The 26,907-nt window shown below is 41.8% G+C and overlaps 1 protein-coding gene across 2 annotated transcripts in view; it reads right to left on the bottom strand.

Moving 5' to 3' along the window:
- Positions 1 to 3,324: 3,324 nt before the first annotated feature.
- The window catches only part of clybl (citrate lyase beta like), an 84,020-nt gene continuing 60,437 nt past the window's right edge, over positions 3,325 to 26,907 (bottom strand). The window contains exons 4-9 of one of the 2 annotated variants that reach the window (XM_034694479.1): positions 20,908 to 21,096; positions 15,101 to 15,202; positions 12,586 to 12,679; positions 11,826 to 11,993; positions 7,352 to 7,476; positions 3,325 to 6,081 (exon numbers count right to left, since the gene is read on the bottom strand). In XM_034694479.1, coding sequence (XP_034550370.1) covers positions 5,986 to 6,081; positions 7,352 to 7,476; positions 11,826 to 11,993; positions 12,586 to 12,679; positions 15,101 to 15,202; positions 20,908 to 21,096 — 774 coding nt within the window. In that variant the 3' untranslated portion in view covers positions 3,325 to 5,985. The remainder of the gene's footprint in view (positions 6,082 to 7,351; positions 7,477 to 11,825; positions 11,994 to 12,585; positions 12,680 to 15,100; positions 15,203 to 20,907; positions 21,097 to 26,907) is intronic. The other variant, XM_034694480.1, reaches the window with a different exon arrangement.

The following is a 26,907-nucleotide window of genomic DNA, read 5'->3' as shown; positions in this document are numbered from 1 at the left end:
ACTCTCATTACCATGTCACCCCTCTTCTCCCCCCTCCCTCCTCCTCCTCCTCCCAGACACCCTTCCTCACTCCTGGCAACAGCAGACAAAGCAGGCGGGTTTTAGTGGTCTCCGCCGGGGCCGGGCAGCCTTTGATCTGAGCCCGTTAAGGAGAAGGAGTCTGGGGGGAGTGAGACCCGGAGGAGGAGGTAAAGTCACCTTAAAATAATTTTACCTACATTTTTTAAAAAACATTTTATAACATTTTAATCAACATTTTTGTGCTTCGTTTGATTTACATAGACAATACTGCTAAAAAAGAGGGGATGATGTTGCAGACTGAGGTGTACTTCATTTCTGTTAATGTGCTATTTGTCTTCACAGAGCAGGTACACAGGCCCCGGGCAGCATGGACTTTAAGAAATAGGGACCTCCATGAGATTAAATCTGCAAGAAGGCATGAAGGGGCCTTCCACTGCACAGAGGCCTGCAGGTTTGATGGGTTGAATTAAAAGAGAAAGAAGCCTCCATGCCCATGATATTTAACACAGACCTTTACTGGGGAGGCTGCAGCTATAGACGACCACATTTTACATCCCTAAAAAATCGTCCAAATATTATCCTGATTGGCAACAAAATACCACCAAAATGAACAAAACTTAATGGTAGAAAATATATTTCTGCATCAAAATTATTTCTATTAAAGCGATGCAAGCAGGCCAAGAGGGGCTACAAAATAAAAGCCAAATAATAATCTTAATTTGAGAGTTCACATCTCAGCTGCTGATTCTCGCCTCGCCGCTCGTCCCGTCTCCCTGACAGGTTCACTCTGATTCAGACAAAAGGTCTGCTCTTAAATGAAGTTAGTGATGGTCCACATGTGCAAGATCAGTCAGGCAGTGCAGACAGGCCGACGAGCTCTATTTTAGAGCATGCAAAAAAGCACAAGAAGAGGAAGAGGGGGCTGCACATGCGCCTGATTGCAGCGCGGAATAAAAAGGGAAAGGGAGTTTCATGGAGAAATAAAAGGCAGAATTGATAGTGTGGACTTGAACGCCTCACTGTCTTTGCAGCAAATGTGCAAATGACGAAAAATGCAATCAGAAGTAGATTAACATGATGAGATCGTGATTTGAATTAATGAGCATTTTAAGGCCCTGAAGTCCAAGTTATTAAAACAGGCATCTTATTTTGAAATTTCGTTAAAAGGTGCAGGTTTTTTAGCAGGTAATTGTTTTATATTCGACTTCTAAGTGTTTTAAGTGTGTAAAAAAAAGTATTTTCAGTTCAATTTAAAACGGAATATTATTCTTTTTGAAAGAAAAATAATAATAATGGGAAAATAAACCTTTTTTTTTTGCAGTTTTATTCTGAAAATTGTGACCTCATTCTGGAAATTTCTCAGCAGATCGCCCTCCTTAAATGTTTCTTATTTCAGTTATATTAAAATAAAAAGTCCTAAATATAGAAGAAAAGCTAATTAGCTCAAGCTAAATGTGTCATGTTGATCAGCCATGAACACGGTTTATTTTAAAGCATCTGAGCTAATAGGTTTACTCTTCTCAAACTGTGCTGCAGCTAGAATAACGAGGCATTTTACTGCTCCAGAATCATCTTCTTTTTGCTGCAATTACTTGGCCATATATTGTCATTAGAAGTCTATTAAAACATCAAGTCATTATTTGGGCATCCCCGGGAGGAGGGAATTAGAATAAAACCATCTCTGCCACACGGGTCCCATTTAGATGAATGGAAAAATATGTAAAGCATTTCGTTTTAATTTTCCTCTGACGGTGTTTTGCATACACGCGCTGTCCCTCATCATTTATGAAAGCAATCTCCAGTAGCACATTAGCGGCCTGTGAAACACTGCTCGCAGCCTAATTGATTCCCGTCACTAGTTTTGTGAGGTTATAATCGTGTTAATTGTAATTTACTCTCTCAGGGAATAGAAGGAGAGATGTGTTTAAAGAAGAAGCGGCGCGCGCGAGGAGGAGATTATATCAGCTGTACGCATAATAGAAACGTCATGTAGAATTACACAGAGGAGGAAGACACGGAGGCATTCCTGCAATCAAAAGAGATGTCAGTGAGATCCTTTGCTTTCTCGCTTTACAACGTTACTACAGCGCAAAGTCGTGCAAAGCGAGCTCTACACAGACACAAAGTTTGTCTCACCTCCACACTCAAGATGAGAGGGATGCTGGTTCAAGTAACACATAAGGGAGTGATTATTGAAAAGCAACAAAAAGAAAAGATAATATTTGTGGCACAGAATCACTAAGAGGGCTGTTTTGTTTTGCCAAACTTGCCAAATGATTTCCTCATCCTCCTCTGAAGAGTTGCCCTTTTTGCTTCATCCCTGCATGATGCCTTTTCTGCTTCCTCTGCTCAGAGATGTTTCCTCCTTCCTCACTGTCTCTCTTTCTCTCTCTCTCTGTGTGTGTGTGTGTGTGTGTGTGTGTGTGTGTGTGTGTCTCTGTCTGCAGGACACCTGTTGGTGCAGAGCAGACAGGAGAAGCTGAGTTGTCCCTTCAGAGCGGCCTCTTTCAGCACTAAAGTCACCTGGTGAGCCTGTGTTCCACTCAGAGTGCGGCATATTCACAGCAAAGGACTCTCTGTGGCCTGTTACGCTGCTGTACTGTAGTCTGACTAAAGAGGGACAGTCAAAGCGGCTTTAATTGAACACATTTGAATTCAAATGTCATTTGAAAATATAAAATGTTCAAAATCTCTGACCTCAAGAATACCCAGTTAGCAACCTCTCTATAGGATACAAGCTGTACATGCTAATGTGATTTAATTGATGCCTCTAAAATATACTCTGCTTTTATGAAGCTTAAACTTTTCCCACTTGAGTGTCAGAAAAATATTTGTTTACTTGAAGTCAAAGTGTGCAGTAGTGTGTTTTATTCTGAAGGGTGTTTTTACATTTTGCTCCCTTATGTCTGTAATTTATAATAAAGACACTTGATATACAAAAAAATCACGCTGCAAAGCTGCAAACTACTCCTGCAAAAAATAAAACCGTTAGGAGACATTCAAGCTCTTCTGACGCCGTCAATCAAAACTAAACATTATCATAAATTTTCAAAAGGAAGAATTTGCACAAGAGCACTTGCATAAGCTATTATAAGATTGCACAAATGTGCTTAATTAACAGGTCTTTGAATGTGCACAAATGGATACCATGTTTTGCATCAGACACTATGGTAGAACTGTCAGACAGCTCTTTATTTGCATTTAATTAATTTAACAATCAAAAGATTGCATGTTCAAAGAAAGTCAGCATCTTTTTGTGCACTTTTTTCAGATTAGATCACAACCAAAAAATCACATCCACGATCGTTTAAAAACTCACACTCCCGTTTAATGACACAGCACAAATCCAGAAACATTCCCAAATTGAAGCGATCAGTGCAGGCCTGCAGAATCTGTAACTGACGAGTAGACGACACATCTCTGGTCCAGCATTGATTTTAAAGATCAGCAGCAGCTCCACCCAAACAATGTTTGTGGAAAGTCAAACATAATGGCAGTTTTGTAGAGTATAATAGTAGTAGTTGGTGAAAACAAACAAACAAGCTGAACGTGAATCACCGACAGAAACAAAAAGTGAGCCAGGGGTGAGAGAACTATGTGGCCGAGTGCCAACGAGACAGCTTACTGTTGGGGTCTTTGGCTGGGCGCAGGAGTGGTTTCGATCTTTTTTGTCTGGCCTGGCCCTGGCACCGACCGCCGTCCTGCCCCAGACACAATAGCTCATACAGTACGATAGAGAGAGGGAGGGAAAAAGAGAGGGAGAGAGAGAGAGAGGGATGAGTGGACGAGGAGGGGTAGGGGAGGTGTGGTGCCTTTCATTACCATGGTCACCAATGGCACTATTAACCATTCAACACCCCCCCAATTATCCTCCCATCCGCAGTCAGAGAGACAAAGCCTCGGTCCTGGTCTGCTGGAGCAACATGGCCACTAATCTGTCTCACTCCAACATCACACCCACTTCACCCACTTCACTTCACTGTCTGTGGAAGTCAGATGAGCTCGAAGGCTACACAGAGCCTGCATTGTGTACTTACCTCGTACTCACTTACTGTCGACAGTGTTTTATGCTTTTTTCTACAAAAGGTGCTTCAAACCACTTACACCCCGGCGGGATAAATAAAGTTGCTTGAATTTGAATACTTTAACATGTGACAGCTTTAAAAGGACTTCAAAGAACTTCTCTGGGAGTTTAGTCTGTTGTTCTGTTTTACAAAGTGACCATCAAAGCTGTGCGGTAGAGGGACTACTTTTTGTGATGCTAATAAAAAGGTGTAGTTATATAAGATGTTTGTATATGATCATGAGCAGAGGTTCAACATTTCCTTTCCAACATTAGAGGTACAAACTGAGGTGTAGGAATGGGAGACGTTCAAGAAATCAAATACTGTGTATATTTCCAGAGGAGTTTTGTTGATGTGATGGAAGATAATTTTTATGCAGCATTTTGATTTTTGTTTTTTCTGTGTGTTCCTCTCAGGCTCTGTTTTGTGTCATCCATTGGAGGAGGGGCGTGTTGTAATTTTCAGTTAGTCTCACTCTTTTATTCAGTGTGTCACAAAAATAGTGTATCAGTGTGTTGTTTTCTTGTAATATCTACGTCCATGTATGTGGATATTTGTTGCAGTTCTGCTTGTATTTGCAATGATACTTAAAGTTTATCAAAAAAACATGCAAACGGGGCGCTACTGGCCTAGCGGTCTAAGCGCCCCACATACAGAGGCTGCAGTCCTCGTCACAGAGGTCGCCGGTTCGATTCCTGACCGCTCGACCATCTCCTGCATGTCTTCCCACACTCTCTACTCCCAACATTTCCTGTCTCTCTTCAGCTGTCCTAAAAAATAAAGGCAAAAAGGCCAAAAATATAACTTTAAAAAAAACAAACATGCATTTCATTTTTGTTCTGACTGTATCCATTTGTGTCATCATGCCAGTGTTTTTTTTTTCCTGTGTTCATTTTTAGTCTCTTGTCTTTCTGCTTAATGTGTCCTAAAACTTGGATTTTTCAGTTATATCCATGTACAAGCCCTGAATCATGAGTATTCGTTGCAGCTCTGCCTGTAGTTGCTTCAATCAAATAAGTGTCAGTCATAACAAACAAAGAAACAGGTAAGTGTAATGTAGAAGCAGTAGCAGGAAATTCAACTTAGAGTTTGTGCTGAATGAGAGATCAGTAGTGGAACAGTGCCGCAGCGTGTGCATGTATGCACTGTTTATTTTTCGCGCAGGTCATGGTGAGTCAGACGCCGCACGCCCTCTCCATCAAGACCACAGGCCCGCAGCTGCCACAGAGCGAGCTGCACGTCTTTACTAAGCAGACTGACACACAAAAAAAAGCTAAATGGTGAGTTTACGCACTTCCATTTGGGTTTTTTTTATCCTTTAAAGTGACTGAGACTTTGATGTTTGGGAGTCAGGGCCTGAGCAGGGGGGGCTGAGGCCTTGACTGGAGGGACTGGGGCCTAATGAATAGATCCGACAACAGTGGCTTGTTGTGTTTGTTTACCCTTTTCGCCCAGCTGCCTGGACCGTGGAGATGGGAGAGCATTCATCATGACCTGGGACACACACTGAAGACTGACATGATGGCGCACACACACTGAAGAGTGTGCCAAGAAAGTGCCCACACAGGGAAATAAACCTCGACACACACTCCAAGACGCGGATGTCTGCTGTTTTCGGCTCGCTGTGTGCAGATTTTTTAAGTGTTGCAGACTTCTGAAAGGCATACTTCCAGATAATCATCCCCTCCGGAAATGTCATGACAATCACATGAATTTAACAAAAGCATTTCAAAAATCCAAAAAAACTTCTATTTTAACCCCAATGTTCACCACAGTGACAGTTCTAATGCCTTAAAAGTGCTCTTAATGTTCATGGAACCTGCAACATTTCCAGTGTCCTTTGACCTCTCCTGTCAGGGTTGAGTCGTGTCGTTCCTCATGGTTCTTCTCGCTGGTCGTGTCATTGCTGCGGCACCACGTCGGAGAGCGAGAGGATGTTCCGTGCCTGCTTCACAGAGGGCATGTCTATCATGCTGCCACGGAAGGTGAACGCACCCTGAACAGGTTTACAAACAGAGGTGAGGACAGGAGGAGAAATATTAGACTGGATCTACAAGGAAAATGTGATTTAAATAGTCTTGGGTGTTAGACAGGAAGTAGAGAACTATACAAAGACCACAAACATCACTTAAATACAATATTTCAAAGACAAGTTTTTTTCTCTGTGAGCTGATGTAGCATAAAAATTAGATTTTGGGACTTTGATTTCTGTTTTAATCCAGAGTTTACAGCACCACCGACAAAAATATGTATTGCAATGAACAGGATGTAGCAGAAGAAAATGTAACCCTGTAAAAAACATTTTGGTTTGAACATTTTCTGGTAAAAAAAAATACTTCTTCAAGCCAGGAAAATGCAGTCCATAGCTGGAGTTGAGAATTATGAAAAACAAGCACCTGTCGTGTTGAAAGACAAAGACACTGACCCTGCTTGCTTTTCAAACCCTCACTCACTCACACACACACACACACAGGGAAAAATACACACACACACACACACACAGCGCAGCAGAGGGATGGGTAGGATATGAATCCCTCGGGCGATGCTTAGCAGGAGCGGCCTGGCAGTGAGAGAGGTGTGGGCAGATTGTGTATTACCTCAGCAGATAGCCCACAGAGCTCAACACACAGGATCCAACCATGCACTAAATTAGGAACAATAATATTGTACACTTAATTGGCCCAACCCCCCCACCACCATCCCTCCTCCTACACCAGGGGTGTACAGTATGTATTCTCTGGAAGCACAGAGGTGTGTCAGAGGGTACACAAAGGATCCAGGCTGAGTCTCAGAGCAGAGGACCTCTGACAGCCCAACATAGTGTCACAGGATGTTGTGTCACAGTCACATTAGTATGAGAAAGTTAAACAAAACCTCTTCTAGTTCATGCAAAGTCTATCAGTCACTCTCACATTTAATTCTGTTTTAGGATTCTATATTTCTTGCTGTTTCACGATGAAAGTGACGTTCAAACTGAGGTGATAGTTTGTACAAATATTGACTGAAATGCAGAAAAAATCCCCCAAACTATGAAAAGAAAGATGGATGAGGAGTGTTTGCTTTTGCATATAAAATTGTCTTCAAGTCAAATATGTTAATATAACTTCTTTCAGTGAAACATTGCTGGCTGAACTCCTGTAGAGTCTAAGAAAGATCCAAGTACGGCTATCAATGTGAGATAAAAAAAAACAACTAAGAGACTGAAACTATTTTTTTAACCTCTAAATAAGGTGCTTTAAATTTTGAACTGGGATGCTTAACGTTACCTTTCCCTCCTTTTGGTGCTGGTCAAAAGCAGCAATGAGCTCTTTGGCCCACTCGACCCTCTCCGGACTGGGGGAGAACTCCTCCTGCACAGCCTGGATCTGCCCTGGGTGGATCACCTGCTTACCTGCACACACACAAACACACATAGACACACACACACACAGTTAGAGAAGGAAAGGAAAAAAAGAGAAATATGCTAATGTTAACAGCGGGCTAGCTTTGGCTCCAAATGAAATTAAATTTGAGAGCTACTTGAGTCCAAAAACAATTCTTCTACTTGTTGGCACAGAGCTATCAATAAGCGAGTTTGTGCCAATTACCTGCCTTGATTATAACAACAGCACTCTGTCTCTCCTTTCTGTCTTTATTCTTTTATTATTTCTAAAGGAAACTGTTGGAGAAACAGTCATACAGAACTGGTGGGTGAATTTTGAAGACTGACGGCTGGCATTGTTTCAATGAGCGAGGAATGGCAGCGCAGAGAGGAGAGGAGAAAATACTGAGGAAGAAATTGTGTGTTGGTGTGTCGGTGTCAGGCGGGTGAGATGGTCGGCACGGGAGCAGAGGATGTTGGCAATTATGACATTTATCAAGTGTCTTCTGTCGACATGCAGCCCTGCTGTCAAACAGGAACGTTTCTAAACGCTTGGTTAGATTTCATGAAACATACACGGACAAATTCACCGTTACATGGGACAGAAAATCACAGAAAATAAATACAAATATGTGTCGACAAATTAAATATTTAAAAAATGTCTTAATGGGTGTGTAAGTATATTTTTCATGCATCTGAAACTCAGAATATTCAGTTTTAAGATCAGCAAATATGCAGAAAATCCTCATTTGAATACATTTTCATGAACAGAATTTGTGCAACTGTTTACTGTCAGCGCTCGAGTCACCACATCCAACAGAAACACAAGCTTAACACAGAGTTAAAGCTCTGTCTGACACAGTCCTCACCCACCCGCCCCTCACGAACCCCACTCCCTCTCTGTTAAATGTGGGCTAACGCCGCAGACATAATCCCGTGTACATTTGCAGATCAAACTTGTAGCGATAAGTTAAGGTTATGAAGCGTCTGCTGAGAACGACGACTCAGCTGCAGACAGCAGGAACTCGACACTTCGGGGGCTTAGCTGTGTCGCCGACAACAAATCCTTCAAGGTGGCCGAGCGGGCGGGCTGCACGAGCATAAAAAGAAAAAAAAACATTTTAGGGGAGAGGAAGAGAGGAAAGGAGGACAGGAGAGGAGAGGGGGAGGAGAGAACCCACTCCCTTCATCCAGCTCTGCTCACCCCAGTTAACCTCATAGAGACACACACTGCAGTTACACAATCAATGCGCTGTACTGTACATGAAGGCTGGGACAATTACTGATGAGGGAACATTATCTATTAAAGTGAGACTTGTAACAAGAGCTGCAACATATCTTTATTTTAGGAGTCCATCAATCTGCCGATTATAGTTTTTGATGAATTGTTTAGTCTATAAAATATCCAAAAGCTGAGAAAATCACATCTCAGAGTCAGACGAAATGTCTTCACACAGTTTCTAAATGTGGCTTTGTAATGTTTTATGTTTTATGTCATATACTGTTGATGAAATGTGTTTTATTGCTTTGGACTACATGTTATTTTCAGATCGTCCTGCCCAGGGATCACAGATGTAAATCAACAATACAGCTAACTCTGGCCTGACAGTTAAGTTATTCACGGCCCCTGTTAAATAAGCCAATATACGTCATTGCAGCCCAAGATATTGAATTTACAGAGTGACAAAAAGCAGCAAATTCTTGCATTTAAAAAGCTGCAACCACAAACTATTAGAAAACAAAACATAAGGTGAGTTAATTTTCTTTCAGTTGATTTATTGTTGTGGATTTACGAGTACATGAATACAAAATATAAGAAATATGGTGTTTTTTTGTGTCCCTGCAAATGCATGAATACCTGCATGTGTGTGTGTGTGTGTGTGTGTGTGTGTGTGTGTGTGTGTGTGTGTGTGTGTGTGTGTGTGTGTGTGTGTGTGTGTGTGTGTATTTGTAAATCTAGAGGCAGAGATTGAGTTATTCAGTTGGAGCCTGCAGACTGCCCAGGGCCATGCTAGAGATGTGTTTGAATGTGTGTGAAAAAGTGTGTATTTGTATATTTCTCTGTGTCTGTGCGCCACATTGTCCACAATAAAAAGTGTATTTTAGTTCTCCTTCTTTTCCTTTGCTGATTTTATGAATCTGTTTTTGACGCACCAAGCTCTGTGTGAATGTGTGTGTGTGTTTTTGCCTGTATTTGTATTCCTTTGAGGAGTAGAGTCTGCATTGCCTCCTCTACCACCTGTTTACCTCTGGTCTGAAGACATAGCAGCATGTTTCCATGCTGAAATCTGCAGGCTCAAAGAAATAGTGTGTCTCTTTCTGTGTATGTTTGGCATGTGCGTGCGTGTGTGAGTGTGTGAGTGTGTGTGTGTGTGTGTGTGTGTGTGTGTGTGTAGGACAACAGGAGAATGACAGCACAGACAGACAGGGTGACTCAGGTGCCCTCAGTAACAACCCATTGGTTCCCCTAAAATGCATCATTCATGCCCTCCAGCCAATCGTGGCCTGCCATGTGGTGCTGGCATCTCATTGGAGGATTGCTATTTAGCAAAGTGCTCTCAGGCGAATGATGGGCAGGGTCCCGGGGATGGAAGTGAAATGTGGACCCTGAAAGCAGAGAATTTTGTGGAACCATTTCTCTATTTCTGGGAGGCAAACATTTTCAGAGGGATCATTGAGTCACAGCAGCAACACGTAGTTTACAGCACATAAAACAAGGAGCTTGTAAAGGAAAGACGCTGCTCAATTAAATCCCCAAAATTAATGACCTTCCCACTAAACAGATTTGATCCCTAAATTCTGCCTTCACACTGACCTGTTTACCATTAAGAAGCACCGGGTGGCTGTGTTTGACCGGTGTGTTCTGTGCTAATGGGTGCTGGTTGCGGCTTAGGCACTGCCAAGGTCAATTACTGCACAGGTAGAGGCTTTTGGCTGCACCGTATTATTGCCTAAGCACACTCGGGCCAGTAATAGCTACTAGCTAAGATTATACAGAGTGCCCACGGCTTGTAAGCCACTAATCCAGTGCTTTGACTGGTTCTGTTCCATATCAAATCAACCATTTATTTCATCAAGCGGCTGCTCCCGACCTTTAATCTGTTACTCCATGCAAACCAAACACCTCCAGTTTACCAATGATTTGTACTTGCCAAAAACAATCATCCTTCTAATTCACACAAGTGCCAACACCCAAAACATCCCGTTGTTTTTGTAACATATGCATTCATTAGGAGGACCCTTGACCTCATTGTGACATCTAAACCATTCCTAAATGTAGAACTGCAAAAATCTCCTTAAAATTATATTTTCAGCTGAACATTTCTGCTTTGATCACAGACATACAAGCATACACACAAACGCTTGCATGAACCAGCAGCACCAGAGAATAGAGGTGGCAAATGAGGTCACCTGGAAAATAAGTTGCAGAAGCTCTGCTACACGGTGGTTCAATGACGTGAGGTGCAGGTAACGTGTGTCGAGGGGAGTGCAACATGGAGAGCTTGCTGAGAGGTCTGCAGGTTGGCAGTGCCAAAAAAAAACAAAAAAGGAAGAGCGTCGTCGCCTGAATTTATTTATTTTTTAAAGCTGACTTCTTCCATTTACTGGCCACAAATTTGGAAGGAGAAACATTTAAACAGGGTGAATCTCTTGGTCAATGGGGCAAAAGCTGCATGTCAGATTTTGAAAGATTCAGCCTTCATGGGATGAAAATACCAGAGCAAATATATACGTGTTGCATCGGAGGAATAATGAATGAATTCGGTAAAAAAAAAAAAAGGCTGTCCTGCCTTCTGTGTTTCTGTGGTCTGTTACGTGCCGTCTGCAGGGCACAGACACACACACATTCTGAAGGCGAGCGTTGCCTGGCTACAGACACACACAGAGGGCTTTTAAAGTAGAGGCTACCACTCTCTGCTAAATTTAATCACACTTGCAGGTACACACATGGACACAAAACCATTTATCACTGGATCACCAGAAATGTCCAAAAAGTCATTTTTTCAGCTGAGACGTTCACGACTCAGACGAATATAACTGATTTGACGCATGAAGTAAAGCAGCCAGTTTTAAAGCACTGTCACATGTTCGCTTTCAGGTGCAAATCTAATTATAAGGAACAATAAAAGTACAACACTGTCAAATGAAATTCCAGGTAATAGTCAGAATCTTGACTCCAATGTTTTTTTTAAATCATCTAGAATCTCACTTGGAGCTTGGAGCTTGGAATTCTGTTTGTGTGCCAAAAGGATAAGTGAAGAATATGTGTGGAACAAATAAAAAGCAACCACTGAGGGGTATTTGTTGCATTTTGGACTCTGAGTGGTTTTATTTGAGGACATGAGGCAGATTAGAAACCCAGATAGCAGTGGCTGTACCTGTAAATCCCATGAGAGCTCCCTCCCTGGCCTGTCGCCTCAGCCCCTCCAAGTCTTTGTAGTCGATGTACACCAGGTCGATAGCCTGCAGCCCAAACGCTTTGGTGGTCACAACCACCTTCTGCCTGGCATAAAGGAGCTCCCTGGCATCTTTAGTGCGCGTTGCACCTGGAGGACATATAGAAAAAGGGTCATACAGCACGCAGGTCACATGGGAGTTAACATCTCAGAGTGAGAAAGCATGAAGTAAGAAGTGCAGATGAGGTTTGATTGAGTTGTGTTTATAACTAAGACAAAAACACAAAGTATGTAAATATATCAATCTCTCTTTCTCTTTTGATGGAAATGAAAACTACAGAGATAAATCTGGCTTTATTTCCAAATCACTCTAATATTTCTTCCTTTATAAGCAGTCTAGCTAACTTCCTGACTATTTGAGGCATTCTGATTGAGGAAATAATAGACTTGTTAGATGAAATGTATATTCATCTCCTCCTACACAAAGGCCACACTTTCAAAAATCATCTCCTGTTTCAATAAAGCATAAAACATTTAAGAGAAGATTCATTCGCACACACTTCTCCTGCATTTCTTTCATCAGTTATGCAAAATACCGGTGAGGTATGCAATCAAACTTTTAAAAGTGATTTAAAAAATGTAATACAATGTTGATTTTCTCAATTGCAGAAAAAGAGGAGGAAAGAATCACACATCTGATGTCTGCAAAATACTGAGAAAATAAAGAGGGTGTGACAGTCACCTATGCTGGCACAGAAGTCATCGGAGCCGAACACCACACCGTCATGGTGGAGACCAGCTGCTGGAGCGAGGCGACGGATTTCCTCACACACTGCCTGGAAAGAATGCAGAACACCAAAGAACAAGCAGGCTGAAGTTACAAAGATTTACTCTCTTGCATTTTTTTTCTCTAACACTCTCAATTAAACTCAACATGTCTACAGTTGTTTAAATGATTTGGTTTTCATTTTATTCAGCTTATTTTTTTCAGCTAAAAGCATCCAAAACAGCAATCTGTGTGCAACATTCTCTCAATGAAGTGTGCAAATAAACACATTCATGATTTTATTCCATCTTCATTTCCAAAAGGTACAATGTTTATGTATTGAACCACCTGCAGGAACACACTGTGCATAGTAAACTGCAAACAAACAGACAGGAGTTTTACAGATGCCTCTTGATTTTTTGTGCCACCAAAGACAGTGGGTGAAGTAGTGGCTGGTTTGAGGGACGTGCAATTAATCAAAGTTCCACTGTTGTTGCAATATGAGCAGAGTCTGAATTTATTGAAATATATAAGAAAAAATGTGGAGCTTTCTCACTTGGTATGTGTATTTTATTTTACCTGTTGGGTGGAGGCCTGAGTTTAATGTCTGTGCTTTCAAACCATTTAAATGCAGTCAAATGAAGCCCAAGCTATTAATCAGAAACCCTACAATAAACTGGTGCCAGTTTGGTGGTGCAAAATAGCGCTTTTAGGATGCTGTTTGGAATCAGGAGGGACATGTGGCAAACACAGAAAATGTAGCTTTTTTTAAATTATTCTTATTATTTTTTTATTTGATAGGACAGCTGAAGAGAGACAGGAAATGTGGGGAGCAGAGAGCGGGGGAATACATGCAGGAAATGGCAGAACGGCCGGGAATCGAACCGGCGACCCCTGCAACGAGGACTCTAGCCTCTGTATGTGTATGTGGGGGCGCTTAGACCGCCCAGCCACCAGCGCCCCAGAAAGTGTAACTTTAACCTGCTCTCTTTAAAGCTCCAGTAAGGAACTTTTTGTGTGTGTTGATTTTGGCGCCCCCTGTGCACAAAGCAGTATCTGTTTTCTCTAATGATTTTCCCCTTTGTATTTTGTGTTTCTTTGGACAGTCAAATGTATCACACAGGGAGAATCTTTGCAGGAGGAAATGTTAAAAAAATCGGTTTTTGCAGGGTGTTATAAACCACTTGTCCGACCCTTCCCTGTCAGTGATTTTAAGCATTCAATTAATATATATATGGTCGATCTTGTTGCTGATGGTGTTGTTTGCTTTTGAATTATATACAAAAACATCAGGATGAATTCCAGTTTGTTTCACACCAGAGAAAAACTCCTTACAGGAGCTTTAATTTTTGCGTATTTATCACACTGAGCATCCCACATTATTCTCACACCCTGCAGGCCTAGTTATCAGTCCACAAAACTTCAAGCACCACAGTTTCTGTGTCTTTGAGAGACAGGGCTGAAAAGTGATGCATTTAAACCAATGACTCAGATTCAACAGATGGAGCCTTGATCATTTAAAAACACGTTTCCTGATTCTGTTTTTTTCTCATTATCCATGTTAAGTTGAAAGTAAGCTCCAGTTACATCAGTTATCAAAGCATTAGGTAAACACTTTTTTTTTCTTTTTGCAGATTTGATGGAATCTGTTTGTTTTCTCAATAGAGATGAAATGCAGTTCTAAGGCAGGTATCATATTTGTGCCTGCTCTGCAAATGTCACGCCAAGATGAGACAAGCCCCTTTGTTAAGACAACAGCACTGGATACAACTCTAATTGCATGTCAGTGTACTTAAAAATCTGGAATGTGATTGTCTGAGGAGAAAAGAATGAAACAATAAGAACATGTCTTCTGCTTTTGTTGGCCTCCAAATTAATTTCACCACTAGCTGTGCCTCAGAGTTTTTTTTTTTTCCTCTTGCTTGAAACCGGGGGTTCAGTCTGGGCAAAGATACAGGGTGTTCTCAAGAAAAGCACACAGAGGCACCCCCTGCCATCAAAACACACACACACATGCTCACACTAACAACCACAAAACACAGACACGGAATCAGAGTGGAGAACCAAAAAAAAAAGACAAATCAAAAGGAGGAAGGACAGCTTGTTTCTCCCCAAATGCCCAAAACCGTGCCCCTTTTTCCCCGTGTAGCTGAAGGTCGTGCTGCACTGAAACAGGAAGTGCTTTGATGCTTGCCAAAATATCATTAAGAACTTTCCTACTATGATGATATTAAAACAGTTCTAATTAAAAAATGTCAGCATGTCTGGAGAGGGAACGAGAGGGACACACAGACGAAGAAGAAAAAAAGGAAACAGGAAAAAAAAAAGGCTTGTTTTGAGAGACTGTCCGAATGCTTTGAATCCCTTTCATTTTGGACATGTGGAGCGCTCGGCTCGCTGACGGAGGCTTTAATCTGAAGTGAACAACGGACAAACAGAAAAAATGTCTTACGCAGGCACTTTTTTGGGGGGGTGCTTGTTTGTAATTTACCTTAAAATTGAGCAGGCCCACAGCGGTTTCCACAAAGGTGACCAGGCGGATGGGTTCTGTCAGCGGCCGTCCTTTCAAGTTGTGCTGAAACCTGTCAACAAACTAAACACACAGGGACAATCTCATGCTCCACTCATTAACAACAACCTACTTTTCCTGTAAATAGGACACAATAAACCTCATGTAATCAGAATGAATTCATTTGCAGGCTTTACTGTGTACAGTTTGAGCTTTGTCGGAGCACTTTTATTCTCTGCTCCATTACGATGCTCAGTTTCGATGCTTTTGATTCCACGTTATATTTCACAAAATGCAATTCTCTTTAAGGAAACATTATGTTCTTTTAGCGTGTATTCCTGCTTAGGTACGTGCATGTGTAGTAAAGTGCTTCTTCTACTTCATAAATGCATTATATGCATAAGAAAAACAGGAAAACCCATACTGAGAAACTGAGTTATTGTGTCAGAGTGAATCTAAAACTGCAAGAAAAAAATTTAAGCAGTAGAACCACATAAATGATATGTCACATCTTTCAAAATCCACTGTGGGGTAAGACAGACAGATAGGAGAAAAAAAGGAATCTTATGGAGCAAAAAACTCACTTTTGATACGAATCTTGACACCTTTATTACCTGCACCGTTCCCATTTGAGTCCTTATTCAGAAACACATCTATGAGGGGGTTCAAACAGCGGAGGGAGCGAGCGCAGGAGAGCAGCAACAAAAGCAGGTGAAATGAAATATTTTACATTATCACCAGGGTTCCCCCCTTCGTCTGAAGTCTTCCTTCTCTACCTTCTTTAACAGGCTCCGCACTACTACAGCATGTGTTCCCCTGAGAACGTGCACACATGGAAATGTGCACACGCACACACACGCACGTGCATACACACGGCAACCAAAGAAGAAACAAAATACTGAAAAAAGGGGAGAAGAAACAAGATTTGGGATGTCTTTGAGTGTGTTTTACTCCTACATTATTCTGCTCTGCACCCCTTCCTTCCATAGCAGGGAACAGAGAGGCTGGAGCAACAATCAGAGTGTGATGTGACACTTTGCTGAGGCCTTTATTCTGCACGACTCCTGCTAATATGCAAGCTCACCTAAGTAGGGCTTTAAAACCAAGTTTAATTCTTTGAAGACCAAAGCGATTCAATTTTTTCCAACAGACCAGTTCACAGCTAGCCCTGGACTGCCAGTGGGGTTGCCCAAATTCCAAAATCTATCATCTGGAAACACACAAAAGCCCCCTCCGTCAGATATTTCCTTTCAAAGCCAGTCAAAAAAAAAAAGGAAAAAAAGAGGAGAGGGCGCAAAAGCTCAGAGTAGAAATCTGTCTAACCTCATGTCCCCCCTTCCTCTCCTTTTTCTCGCTCCCTATTTGACACACCAGGGAAAAGACAGATATAAATAACCTCAGGTACAGCAATGCTATTTTCCCAAATGAAGAGCAAAATAACCCCGGTGCTCGCACTCACCACTCTTGTTCTCCCCCGAAAAAAAAAACTGAAAGAGAGGGCCTCCATTGAAGGATTTCAGGAAAAAATAGGGGCAATTTTAATCATCTCTCCATTCAATCTCAGTTGGATAAATCATATCTGAGAGATTTGCATAAATACAAACCATCAAAGACTTTTCATCTTCAAAGAGGTTTTCAAGACCCAATAGGCTTTGTACTGTAATCATCTGAGGTCACAACCCTGTGGGAGCAAGGCTGCTATGGCAACATAAAAACTAACGCTGGGGGCTTAGCATAATATCCCCCCTCCTTCGCAAACACAGGAAGGGGTGGGGCTGGGGGGTCCGAGAGGAAAGTGTGAAAAGAGGGTGTAGATAAACCTATTTTGGTGACAGAGGAAACCAGATATGGGGAAACCTAGCTGATATTACAAACAGAGATTACACCGAGACACTGCGCCGCGCAAACCCGAACAAGGCTATAGCACGCGGGAAGGCTGTTTGGATTGTGCTGAAAGAAAACACGAGTAGATGAAGAGCCTCCAAGCCTCTCTGATTACATGTTTCTGTCTGTCTCTATTCTCCTCTTCAGCTATTATACACTTGGAGGGCCTGATTTAGCTGCACAGGAGCGACTATAGAGTTCGCTCATTGTTCCTCAGGCGCGTACAGCAGCCATTAGCTGTCAATGGCTCTCAAAACTAGCACCCTTTAAGATGTTTGAATTGGGGAAAAGAAGAGGAAAAAAGAAGAAATAACACCTCTTCTTGCCATTCAAAGCCACGCTACAAACAAGCCCTCTGACAATTTTCGCCACCCAATCATGAAAAGAGAAGGAGGGCGAGATGGAGCAAGAGAAAGGAGGCTATAGTGGGACAAGTTTCAATTAATTTTCTTCAAAAGGGGGCCAGATTAAATGTTTCCGGCCTGCTGAAGTGTTCATTTCACAGAGGGGAAGCGGAGAAAGGGATGAGGGGAGGGGACGGGAGGAGGAGTAGAGGAGGAGGAGCGGGACAGGGTGCGATTCTTTCGGTCCCACTGCACACCAAATAGTGTGGTGGGCAAAGAATGCACACGGCTCCGAATCTGTGTGAGAATTGTCCCCGGACAAAAGGAGGGAGTTACGCCTGTTAAAGCCCAATAAGGCCTGTCAGTCACACAAGAGCTGGGGGAGAGGAGGAAGGCAGAGCTAAAGGTTTCGACACAAAGGGAAACAAGCAAGTCCATCTTTTAGCGACAAATCAGTCTGGAGGATCCTGCGCTAATATCAATAAAAAGGGAGAAAAATAAACAAGTGAGGGATTTACTGCGCTCGCCTTACAAGAGGGGAGAGAAACAGACACATGCTTACAACGCAGGCAGATGAATGCAAACACTGACACAGAGGAAATGTGTGAAGAAGACAGGACGAGTAAGAGGACAGCGGTGGGATGAGACCAGCAAACATGAGTGAAAGAAGGTCCAATCCAGAGCTGCAGAACTCACTCTGCTTCAGGACAGCCTGCTGCTGCAGGAACACCCTGACAAACACGCTGGAAATCCAAAGTGCAAACAGATTCACGGTGCACTCAGCACTCAGAGAGCTTTTTGGCGACAAAGCTGAAGAATGGCAAGAAAAATGTACATGAGACGGATACAACAGCTCTTAACGCCCGTCCCTCTGCACATTAATTACAACACTAATTCTAAAACACTTGGGACGCCGGGACGAATGTTACTATAAACAATTACCCAATATTCAATTAAAATAGTGCTAAGACACCATATCAAATGTTGAAATTGAAATTGATTTCCCCAACATGTTTAAAAAATGTTGGGGTTTCAGCTGCTCAACAGTTCAGGGTCGTTTTGCTCAAATATGCAGGGTCTTGCATGAAAAAGGCATCGTCTAGATCAGGGGTTCCCAAACTTTTCGGCCCAAGACCCCCAAAATATAGGTGCCAAAGACATTGCGACCCCCACTGTCCCTCAAAGTGATTAAATGTAGCTTCATACTTAGTCACCTACATGCACATGTGGCTGTGTTTCCTATGCTGTTATGAATTAATCGCTGCTGCTGCTGATTTTGTTAATTAACTGTAAACTAACCCTAACCTTAAGGGTCATCTAAAGAAAGGCAGAAACTAATGAAAAAATGTATTTACAAGATTTTATTTCGAAATGAATTCATTTTTTTAAATATATTTACAGTAGTTGCAGTATATGAAATTTTAGATTACTTGAAAAAATTAAAATAAATCTCATGACCCCCAATTAGAGTCTGGCGACCCCCCAAGGGGTCCCCCGACCCCCACTTTTAGAACCCCTGGTCCAGATAGCAGCATATGTTGCTCTTAAAACTGTATGTGTGGTTCAGCATTAACTGTGCCATCTCAGATGTGTAAGCTACCCATGTCAAGGGCACTTATGCATCCTTGTTCCATCACTGATGCTGGCCTTAGAAATGTGTGCTGATAACAAGCCAGGTGGCCCCTCCCCTCTAGAGCAAAGGACTGATTTCCGTCCATGATTTCTAAAAAGAATGTCAGATTTTGACTCATCAGTCTACAGGACACTTTCATCAGTCCATATCAAATGGGCTTGGGCTCAGGGAAGTTGCATTTGTGGACCATGTTTATTCATGGTTTATATACAGCATTATTCTAAAACTGTTGAATATTTGCTCAGGCAGTCTCTCACAGGATGGTCAACCCCCTCTCATCTTGACCACTGAGAGACTCGGCCTCCCTGGGCCGCCCTTTTTATATCCAGTCATGTCACTGACCTGTTGCAAATTAACCTAAGTTGTTGGGAGATGTTGCTCCAGGCGTTGTTTTCTTTTCTTTTTTTAGCATTACATAACTTTTTTGTGTTTTGTTTTCCCTGTCCCAATGTTATTAAAACGTGCTGCTGGCATCAAATCTAAAATGAGCATCCATTTCTCATGAAACAGTAACATTTTAAAGTTTGATATGATGTCTTTGCATTATTTCAATTTAAATGTAAAGTTTAAATGATTTGCAAACCACCAAAATGTGTTTTTAATCAACATTTTAAACTGTGCCCTGACTTTGCAGGGCGTAACAGACTTCATTCCCCTCTTACTTTTGTGAAAGCAGCAGTGGTAGAAGTGACTGGGCCGAGGCAAAGAATTAGAGAACACCTGTCACCAATTATACTTGGAAGAAAGAAAGGGCAGCAGGAAGTATATGTGTTCTAATTAAAACCACTAGTTAAAAACTTCCTGCCCTTTTCCAAAGAACGTGTGTGTGTGTGTGTGTGTGTGTCTGTGTGTGTGTTTGCACATGTGTGTGTGTGTCATACATACAGAAACATATAATAAATCAGCCAATTAAAAATGCTTAAGCAAGCTGCTGGCCTACGTCTACCAAAAGGAGAGCTAAAACAGGTAAAAAAAATGTGACGGATTCAAGCAGAAATAAGTTTTGAACTGGGAGGAAATAAAGCACCTTTGAACTGTTTTAGGACACAAAAAGTGCAGGAGGCAGACAGTAACCTGTTTCCTCCCGCTAAGTGAAGCATATGGAGCTGATCAGAAAGGCCTACATTAATGATGTCACTGTCTCCTGACCTTTGAGGACCTGACATCCGTACAGCGCCCCTTTATAGAAAGCCAGAGGGATGGCAGAGCACTGATGAATTGCTCTTAACTGGGGCACAGGTCCAGTTTTTTAGGGACAAAATGCTCAAAATAATTCATAAGAAGAAATAATGGTGAGGAAAAAGAGCAGAAATAACTTCCAACATACTTATTACCCATTGCAATTACCCATAACAACATGCTAAAAAGCCTTTTGGTAGATTTTTATTCATGGTATCTGTCTGGCTGAGTATTTAAAGTCTGATTAAATTAATTCCCAGACACTACATAGAGTCTACAGCAGTAGTAGTTGTAAGTCCAGCAGTGGCAGAAGGCACCATTGTGTTGTTACAGAAAGCTATCGGGCTTCTGAAGCTAATCCGAAGAAATGTCATCCGTTTCTTGAGCAGCAGCCAAGAAAAACACTCATTCTGTCCCTGAGTCCTGCCACAGGGATCGATTCCCTCTTTTACTGGGATGTGGAAAAGTTTGTTATGATTGCTTTGAAGATTCCTGTGGTTTCTTCTTACTGCACGACTTTGAGTAGGATCACCAGAGTGTTTTTAAAAGACACCCAGAGGTAAAAGAGAGAAATGTCACGGGTATACTGAGCCCCGTTTAGTTTTTTGCATGTGTTGCAACTTTGTGTTTTGTTGTGTTTTTTTTGCAGGATGTGATCAAACTTAGTTCTAAAAACACTTCCTATGACTCCTTTTGACTTGGAAAAAAACACAGGACCACTTGCATGGTGTCCAATATTTGTAACTTACCCACTGCACCTCCTGCGTGTCCTCCACTTTGGGCAACATGATGGCAGGAGGGAGGACCTCAGCCTGCAGGATGACCTGTAGGTCAGCTTCAGCTAAACCACTGGACACCGAGTTCACCCTCACACACTTCTCTGTCCGGCCCAGGTCCAGTTCTGCTAGCATCCTGGGTATGGTCTCCCTTGCTTCTGTCTAGACCAATGGAAAACAGAGACAATAAAAACAACAAATTAGTACCAGAGACATTGACGGTTCAAAGAGAAACACTGTAAAACTGGGACAGTAACTTTGAGTGATGACTTCCTTAACTAGAAAAATAGAAGAGAAGGAAAATGTTTTGTCGCCCTGTATTTCATTTTCAACAAATGCATGGATACAAATCAGTTCTATTACCAAAAGAGGTAGTAAACTGTAGATTGTTGAACAGTGCAATAAAAGTCCAATTTCCTTCAAGGAAATGTTGCCACATAAATGATATTGACTGTTAAGTATGATCACAAGAACACATTTTGTATTAAGAACTCAAATTATGCGAGATCAAGAAAGGTGATAGACAAATTATCCCACAGCCTGAATAAATGATATCAATAAAAAGCATTTACACAAAAACACATCACTCTCATACGAGTACACACATCTATATGCAGTACAGTACACCACAAAATCATTAATAAAACAGAGCTTGCACGCCTCTTTCAATGCAGGCTTTGTGTGAGCCGAGGAGGAAGAGACATGAGGAGGATGGGAAAATCAAAGCCGAGCCTACAGTCCAAACTTCTATCAGTAACACAGTAGCACACGCCTCTATATTCAAACCAGATGCTGGGACACGAGAACAGAGGGGAAGAGGGATGTAAAGGGGAGAGAAGTCCGGCCGGTGAGAGGGAGTGAGAGGCTCTCTGGGAGAAATGTGGTCTGAGTTAAAGCAGCGTGAGGAAACGGTAGCTTAGGAGTTGTCAGGTCAGATCAGAGGCTGGAGCCTTTGAGGGCTTCTATGTGTGTGTGTATGTGTGTGTCATAGAAATGTTTAAATTGTGATTGCATTTCTGTTTTCTATTTATAAAACTTTAAAAGGAACTCTGACTCCATAACAATCAAATGATGACAAAACATGTCAGAGTTTGATCGTAGGTCCACATGACGGCGTGGTAAAAACAGAGACTCTTTTATAATGGTTTAAAGCTCCTGTGAGGAACTTTCTGTTTGCGTTGATTTTGGCGCCCCCTGTGGACAAAGCACTACTTATTCAGTCCTGTACATGTGTCCGCAAACTCTCATCCTGCCAATTTTGAACAGTGGGACATTCTCATTGTGAATATTTGGCCTGATAAGAAGGAGAAAAAGCCGCTTTGACATCCTGCTGTTAATTTCTCTACCTGGCTGACACCTACCCATCAGCAGAAGTTAAAGACATTAAGAAACATTATAAAAAATAATCCATCTTGTCAATTCTGGCCCTCTTCTGCTTTGGTAGGTTAATTGGAGCTATCAGTATCAATTTTAGTTTGTTTTATAACAGGCTGAAAAATCCTCTCAGGAGCTTTAAAAGAGTTTCTTTAAACTTCTGTAGGTGTACCATTAAGTATTTGAACATAAGATAAGATAAAATAAACGTTATTGTCCCCGGGGGGAAATTTGTCATGGACATAAGTGCAGTGCTGCTCACAGACAATACATTCATTCAACATACCAACATACAATAACATGCCCACTGTCAAGATAAGAAACCATGTCACTGAGGCACACCAATAATACTATAAATAACAATAAAAAGCAATATCTTATGAACATTAGTGCAGAGTAAGTGAACCCTCATACACATACTAGAGCATTATGTTGGTTCAGACTGTTTGTTGAGTAGAGTGATGGAAGTAGGGAGCTACTTCATTGGTCCAAAAGAGAGTAGATTAAAGCTCTTGTGAGAAACTTTTGGTTTGTGTTCATTTTGGCGCCCCCTGTGGACAAAGTGGTACCTTTTTTTCTGAATTTTTTTCTGAACATAAGTAAGTTGTGAAATTTTTTTTAAAGGCGCTGTGAGGAGTTCTTAACTGGTTTTGAAATAGTCACATTCTTCCACTTACTGTTGAAGTTAAGACAGAGAAACTGTACAACCAGGGCTTTGCTAGGTAAAAAAGCAAAAGGTTTGTGAACAGGATTCACCTTTTGTAAGCTAACGAAAGGTAATAAATCTGAGTTTTCAAGTTTTGTCATGAAGTTAATAATTTTGTGTATCTACAAATGAATAAATGATCTCATCACTGCATCCTGCAAAAAGTTGTCTTGTACAAAAAATAGTTTCAAAAGGGAGATTCAAATGCACGTGTTTGCAAGAGCCAAATCTTTACGACGGTGGGTGATGGTGCTCATGGAAAATGCAGTCTCATTATCACAGAAAACACCACCGATTTCAACCAAAGGTGTCACCATATTCAAAACAACATGAAAACTCCTTACTGTGCCTTTAACAAAACATCTTAACCTGGTTCCTTTTAACAGTCGTGTGCCGTAAATCATCCTTCATCGACCTTTGAGGCATCAATAACAATAACATAAAAATCATCTGTCTTGTCACTGATGGACTCCTTTTCTTTAGTGGGTCTTAAAGAGACATCACTATCAATTTCAGTCTGTTTCATTATCAGATAAAAGCTCCTCACAGGAGCTTTAAACGCTGTTTTTATATGTATAGATTACAAATCTTGAATAACACCATGAGATTAAGCTCCATACTTGATGGTAATCTGATGCTGAAAATGCTCTACACTTACTGTAAGTAAACATCTGAGTTGAATATCTAAAGAGGCCAATCATTATGAGACAGATCATTGTAGTAATGTGCATGAAAGAGAAACTGTAGACAGATATAACACGGAGAGCCCATACATCACAATCTCTTGTAAAAACCAAAGTAAACCTAGCTTATGGGGACCTCTCAAGGGTCACGGGACAGCTTCAGAGACAAAACAGGCCTCGCTCTGATCTCCTGGAATGCAGAACTGTACTTGATATTACTAACGCCCCTCCAGTATCAATAAAATATGGTATCAAAGTACATATCAAAGATTTGCTCACATTTAATAGGGGTCATGAGCGGGCTGGACTGCTGCGTGTAATCTATGTCTGTCTTTGCTTCACTGAATGAGACAAGAGGGATTGTCACGCCGTATGATGAGTGCGCTGTGATCTTTGACTCTTACTCAAGTTTTGCTGTAACCTCTCTGTAACTCTCTGTAACTGGCAGCTTTCATAAGCTCAGATAGACCCCTAACTGTATCTTGGTAACTTAAAACGGATGGAGCGATTTACGCAGCCATAATTCAGTGTTCATAAACCTGCTACTTGGTGGATAAAATTCTGTCTGTGCTCGGAGAGGATCATGATGACTAGAGGAAAATCGATCTGTGAGAACTGTTTGCTGCCTCATAGGAGAGGAGTCACATTGATCCCTGACCAAACTAAATAAATAGCGATGTAGAGATGATCAAAAAGAATGGTTTATAACACTCACAGAGCAAGTAGGCGGCAGAGGGCTTTGAGTATAAACTGTAACCAGACACTGCTCATTGCAAGGACTGTCTCTTGCGCTTTCTTACTTTTTTCTGTAACAAGACACCAGGAATAGCTCAGAAGATGGCCAGGTCACTCTGCACCACCCTTTCTTTTATCCATATCTCCCTCTAAAGTGAAAGAGAGATTATTCTGCCAGACACCTTGACCCCTATGGGCTCTGCTACTCTGAGCTTGAATAAAGCCCTTTGAAAAGCAGATATTTTACATTAATGGACAGCCATCCAACAAGTTGCTTCAAAGCTCCCTCCCCAATCACCTGGTGTCCCACAGAGCGCTCGCCCCGACGTCAGCTCCATCTCTTCTTTGATTCCCTCCATTGCGCTCATCATTAGACACTGACACACAGGCGGGCGGGCGGGCGAGCAGTCGGCCGGAGCAGGCAGGGCCGCCGAACACATAGACGCACACAAGAAGCTTTTTCAAGTGCAGAGAGGCTGACCTTCCAGAGAGCGAGGTCAGCTCCTTAACACACAGCCTGAGCCTTGACGCTGAGGATCCTACAGAGTGCAGTGTATACGTGACACAGCGTGGCTACTGCCTTGTAGACACCACATCAAGAACCAGAGTGTCCAAACTGATGTGTGTACAGTCCACACTGCTTTCCTCTCCAGCAGCAGATCATGGATGTCCAGCGAAGCCGTCATGCAGTTTGAGACAAAACGTCAAACATCGCCTCTGGACAAACTCTAGGTGTGGACGTTCACACACTGTCCCTTTATTCAATTTAAATTAGAGCTGTACTGAACTGTACTTTTGCACTAAAGAAGAATGAGGAGGGTACATAATACAGGGTACATATAATCAAAATGGATGAGCCTACATATCAAGAGTCTTGGTTGACAGTTTGTTGAGCCTACAATGTTTGTCTATGTCTGTGGAAATGCAGGAAGGTGCTGTTGAAAAGAATTTCTCCAAGAGGACAATAAAGTCCAAAGTCTAAAGTCTAAAGTCTAAACTTAGGCTTAATTTGGGGGTGTGGCTTATGTGACTGACAGGTGAGCATGTTGTAGCCATTTGCCAGGTGGCTAGGCTATGGCCTCAAATCTTCACTTTGCCAGTTTCTAGTTTAGTGGAGCTGGATTTGTTGGAGTCAGGATTTACAATATGGCGACTGCCATCTTTCGGCCTCATATTGCCTCTTCAAAAACCAATGGGCTGTCTCTGAGCGTATGTCCATGTTTTCTACCGTATATGGCCACGCCTATTTAATTTGCAACCCCCTGGCCGAATCATATATCAATCCAATATATGAAAAAAGAACTGAACAGCACAAAGAGTGTGCACAAAAGGAGCTTGTGAGTGAGCCATTGTACTCCATTCTTTTCTTTGTCGAGAGTTGCACATGCCCCGATCAGAACGAAGGTTCGCAGAAGAAGTCGTATCAAAACATTCAGTCCATGCTTTGTCGCCTAGCTTTCAAAAATGAGTTATGTCCACACTAAAGTGAAAAATATTCAGTGAAAACTGACATTATAACCCTGCTCGGACTGCAAAGTATGTGTTTGTAACAAGTGCGCTGCAGTGATTAAAAAATTATTATGTTCAGAGGCAAAACTCTTGACTTTCTGGGACCAGCTCTCCTGCAGTTTCCAAAGCAGACTTACAACCCTGGTGTGGTCCTGCACAGAGAGCCACAGCAGTTTCCCACCATGTGCCATGGATCTCAGAAAAGACAAAGTGGCCATTCACAGACTCCAAAGTAGTGAGAGAATCCGTGCTGTCTATTATGGATGAAGTGTTAGAGGAGGCCAAAATTAAAGCTAGTATGGCATCTGCTGTTAAAAATGTCCCTCTGTCTGACACTTCAACCATTCACATGGTTGAGATTCTGGCTTCACATGAACTGAAAGGGCAGACATGTCTACAACAGTTGATGAATACACTTCAAAAGTGAATTAATAAGAAATGTTCATTTAAGTTTGCCGAAAGCACAAAAAGAAAAGAAAATTTTAAATGCTGCAGCAAATGTCTGGCCCGCTTAACTGTCCTGGTTCTTAAATCTGGCCCAGTTGACAGTGTAATAGAACAGACTTACATTTTAAGACTAAAGACTAGAAGCGTGTTGTTTTCACTTTTTTATCTGTGCTTTTTTTACTGAAAACTGATGGTAAATCATCAAGCAATCTAATTTAGGTTAATGAGGGATGTAAAAAATGCAGTGCTGACTTGTGGGTAAGTTAAGGGGACATGGGATCACAATGTATTGAAGTTACATTTCTGTTTGCAAAGAAGAAAAAGACAGAAAAAACATAAAGCTATTTAGCTCAATTGTTTGTTACACCGTTAGCTAACGTTAGCATCTCTAACCCTGACTGGGTTTGGTATTTACTCGGTCAGGCCTTGCTATCAGGCCCGTTCCAGCTTCTTTTCTTGATATTAATAAAAGCTGATCTTGGTCATGACCACATCACTCCAGTGTATCTCATTCTAGGA

Source organism: Notolabrus celidotus, chromosome 10, assembly GCF_009762535.1.
Source record: "Notolabrus celidotus isolate fNotCel1 chromosome 10, fNotCel1.pri, whole genome shotgun sequence".
NCBI classification, from domain to species: Eukaryota; Metazoa; Chordata; class Actinopteri; order Labriformes; family Labridae; genus Notolabrus; species Notolabrus celidotus.
Note: the sequence above shows the minus strand (reverse complement) of the source record. Positions and strands in the feature narration are given on the sequence as shown.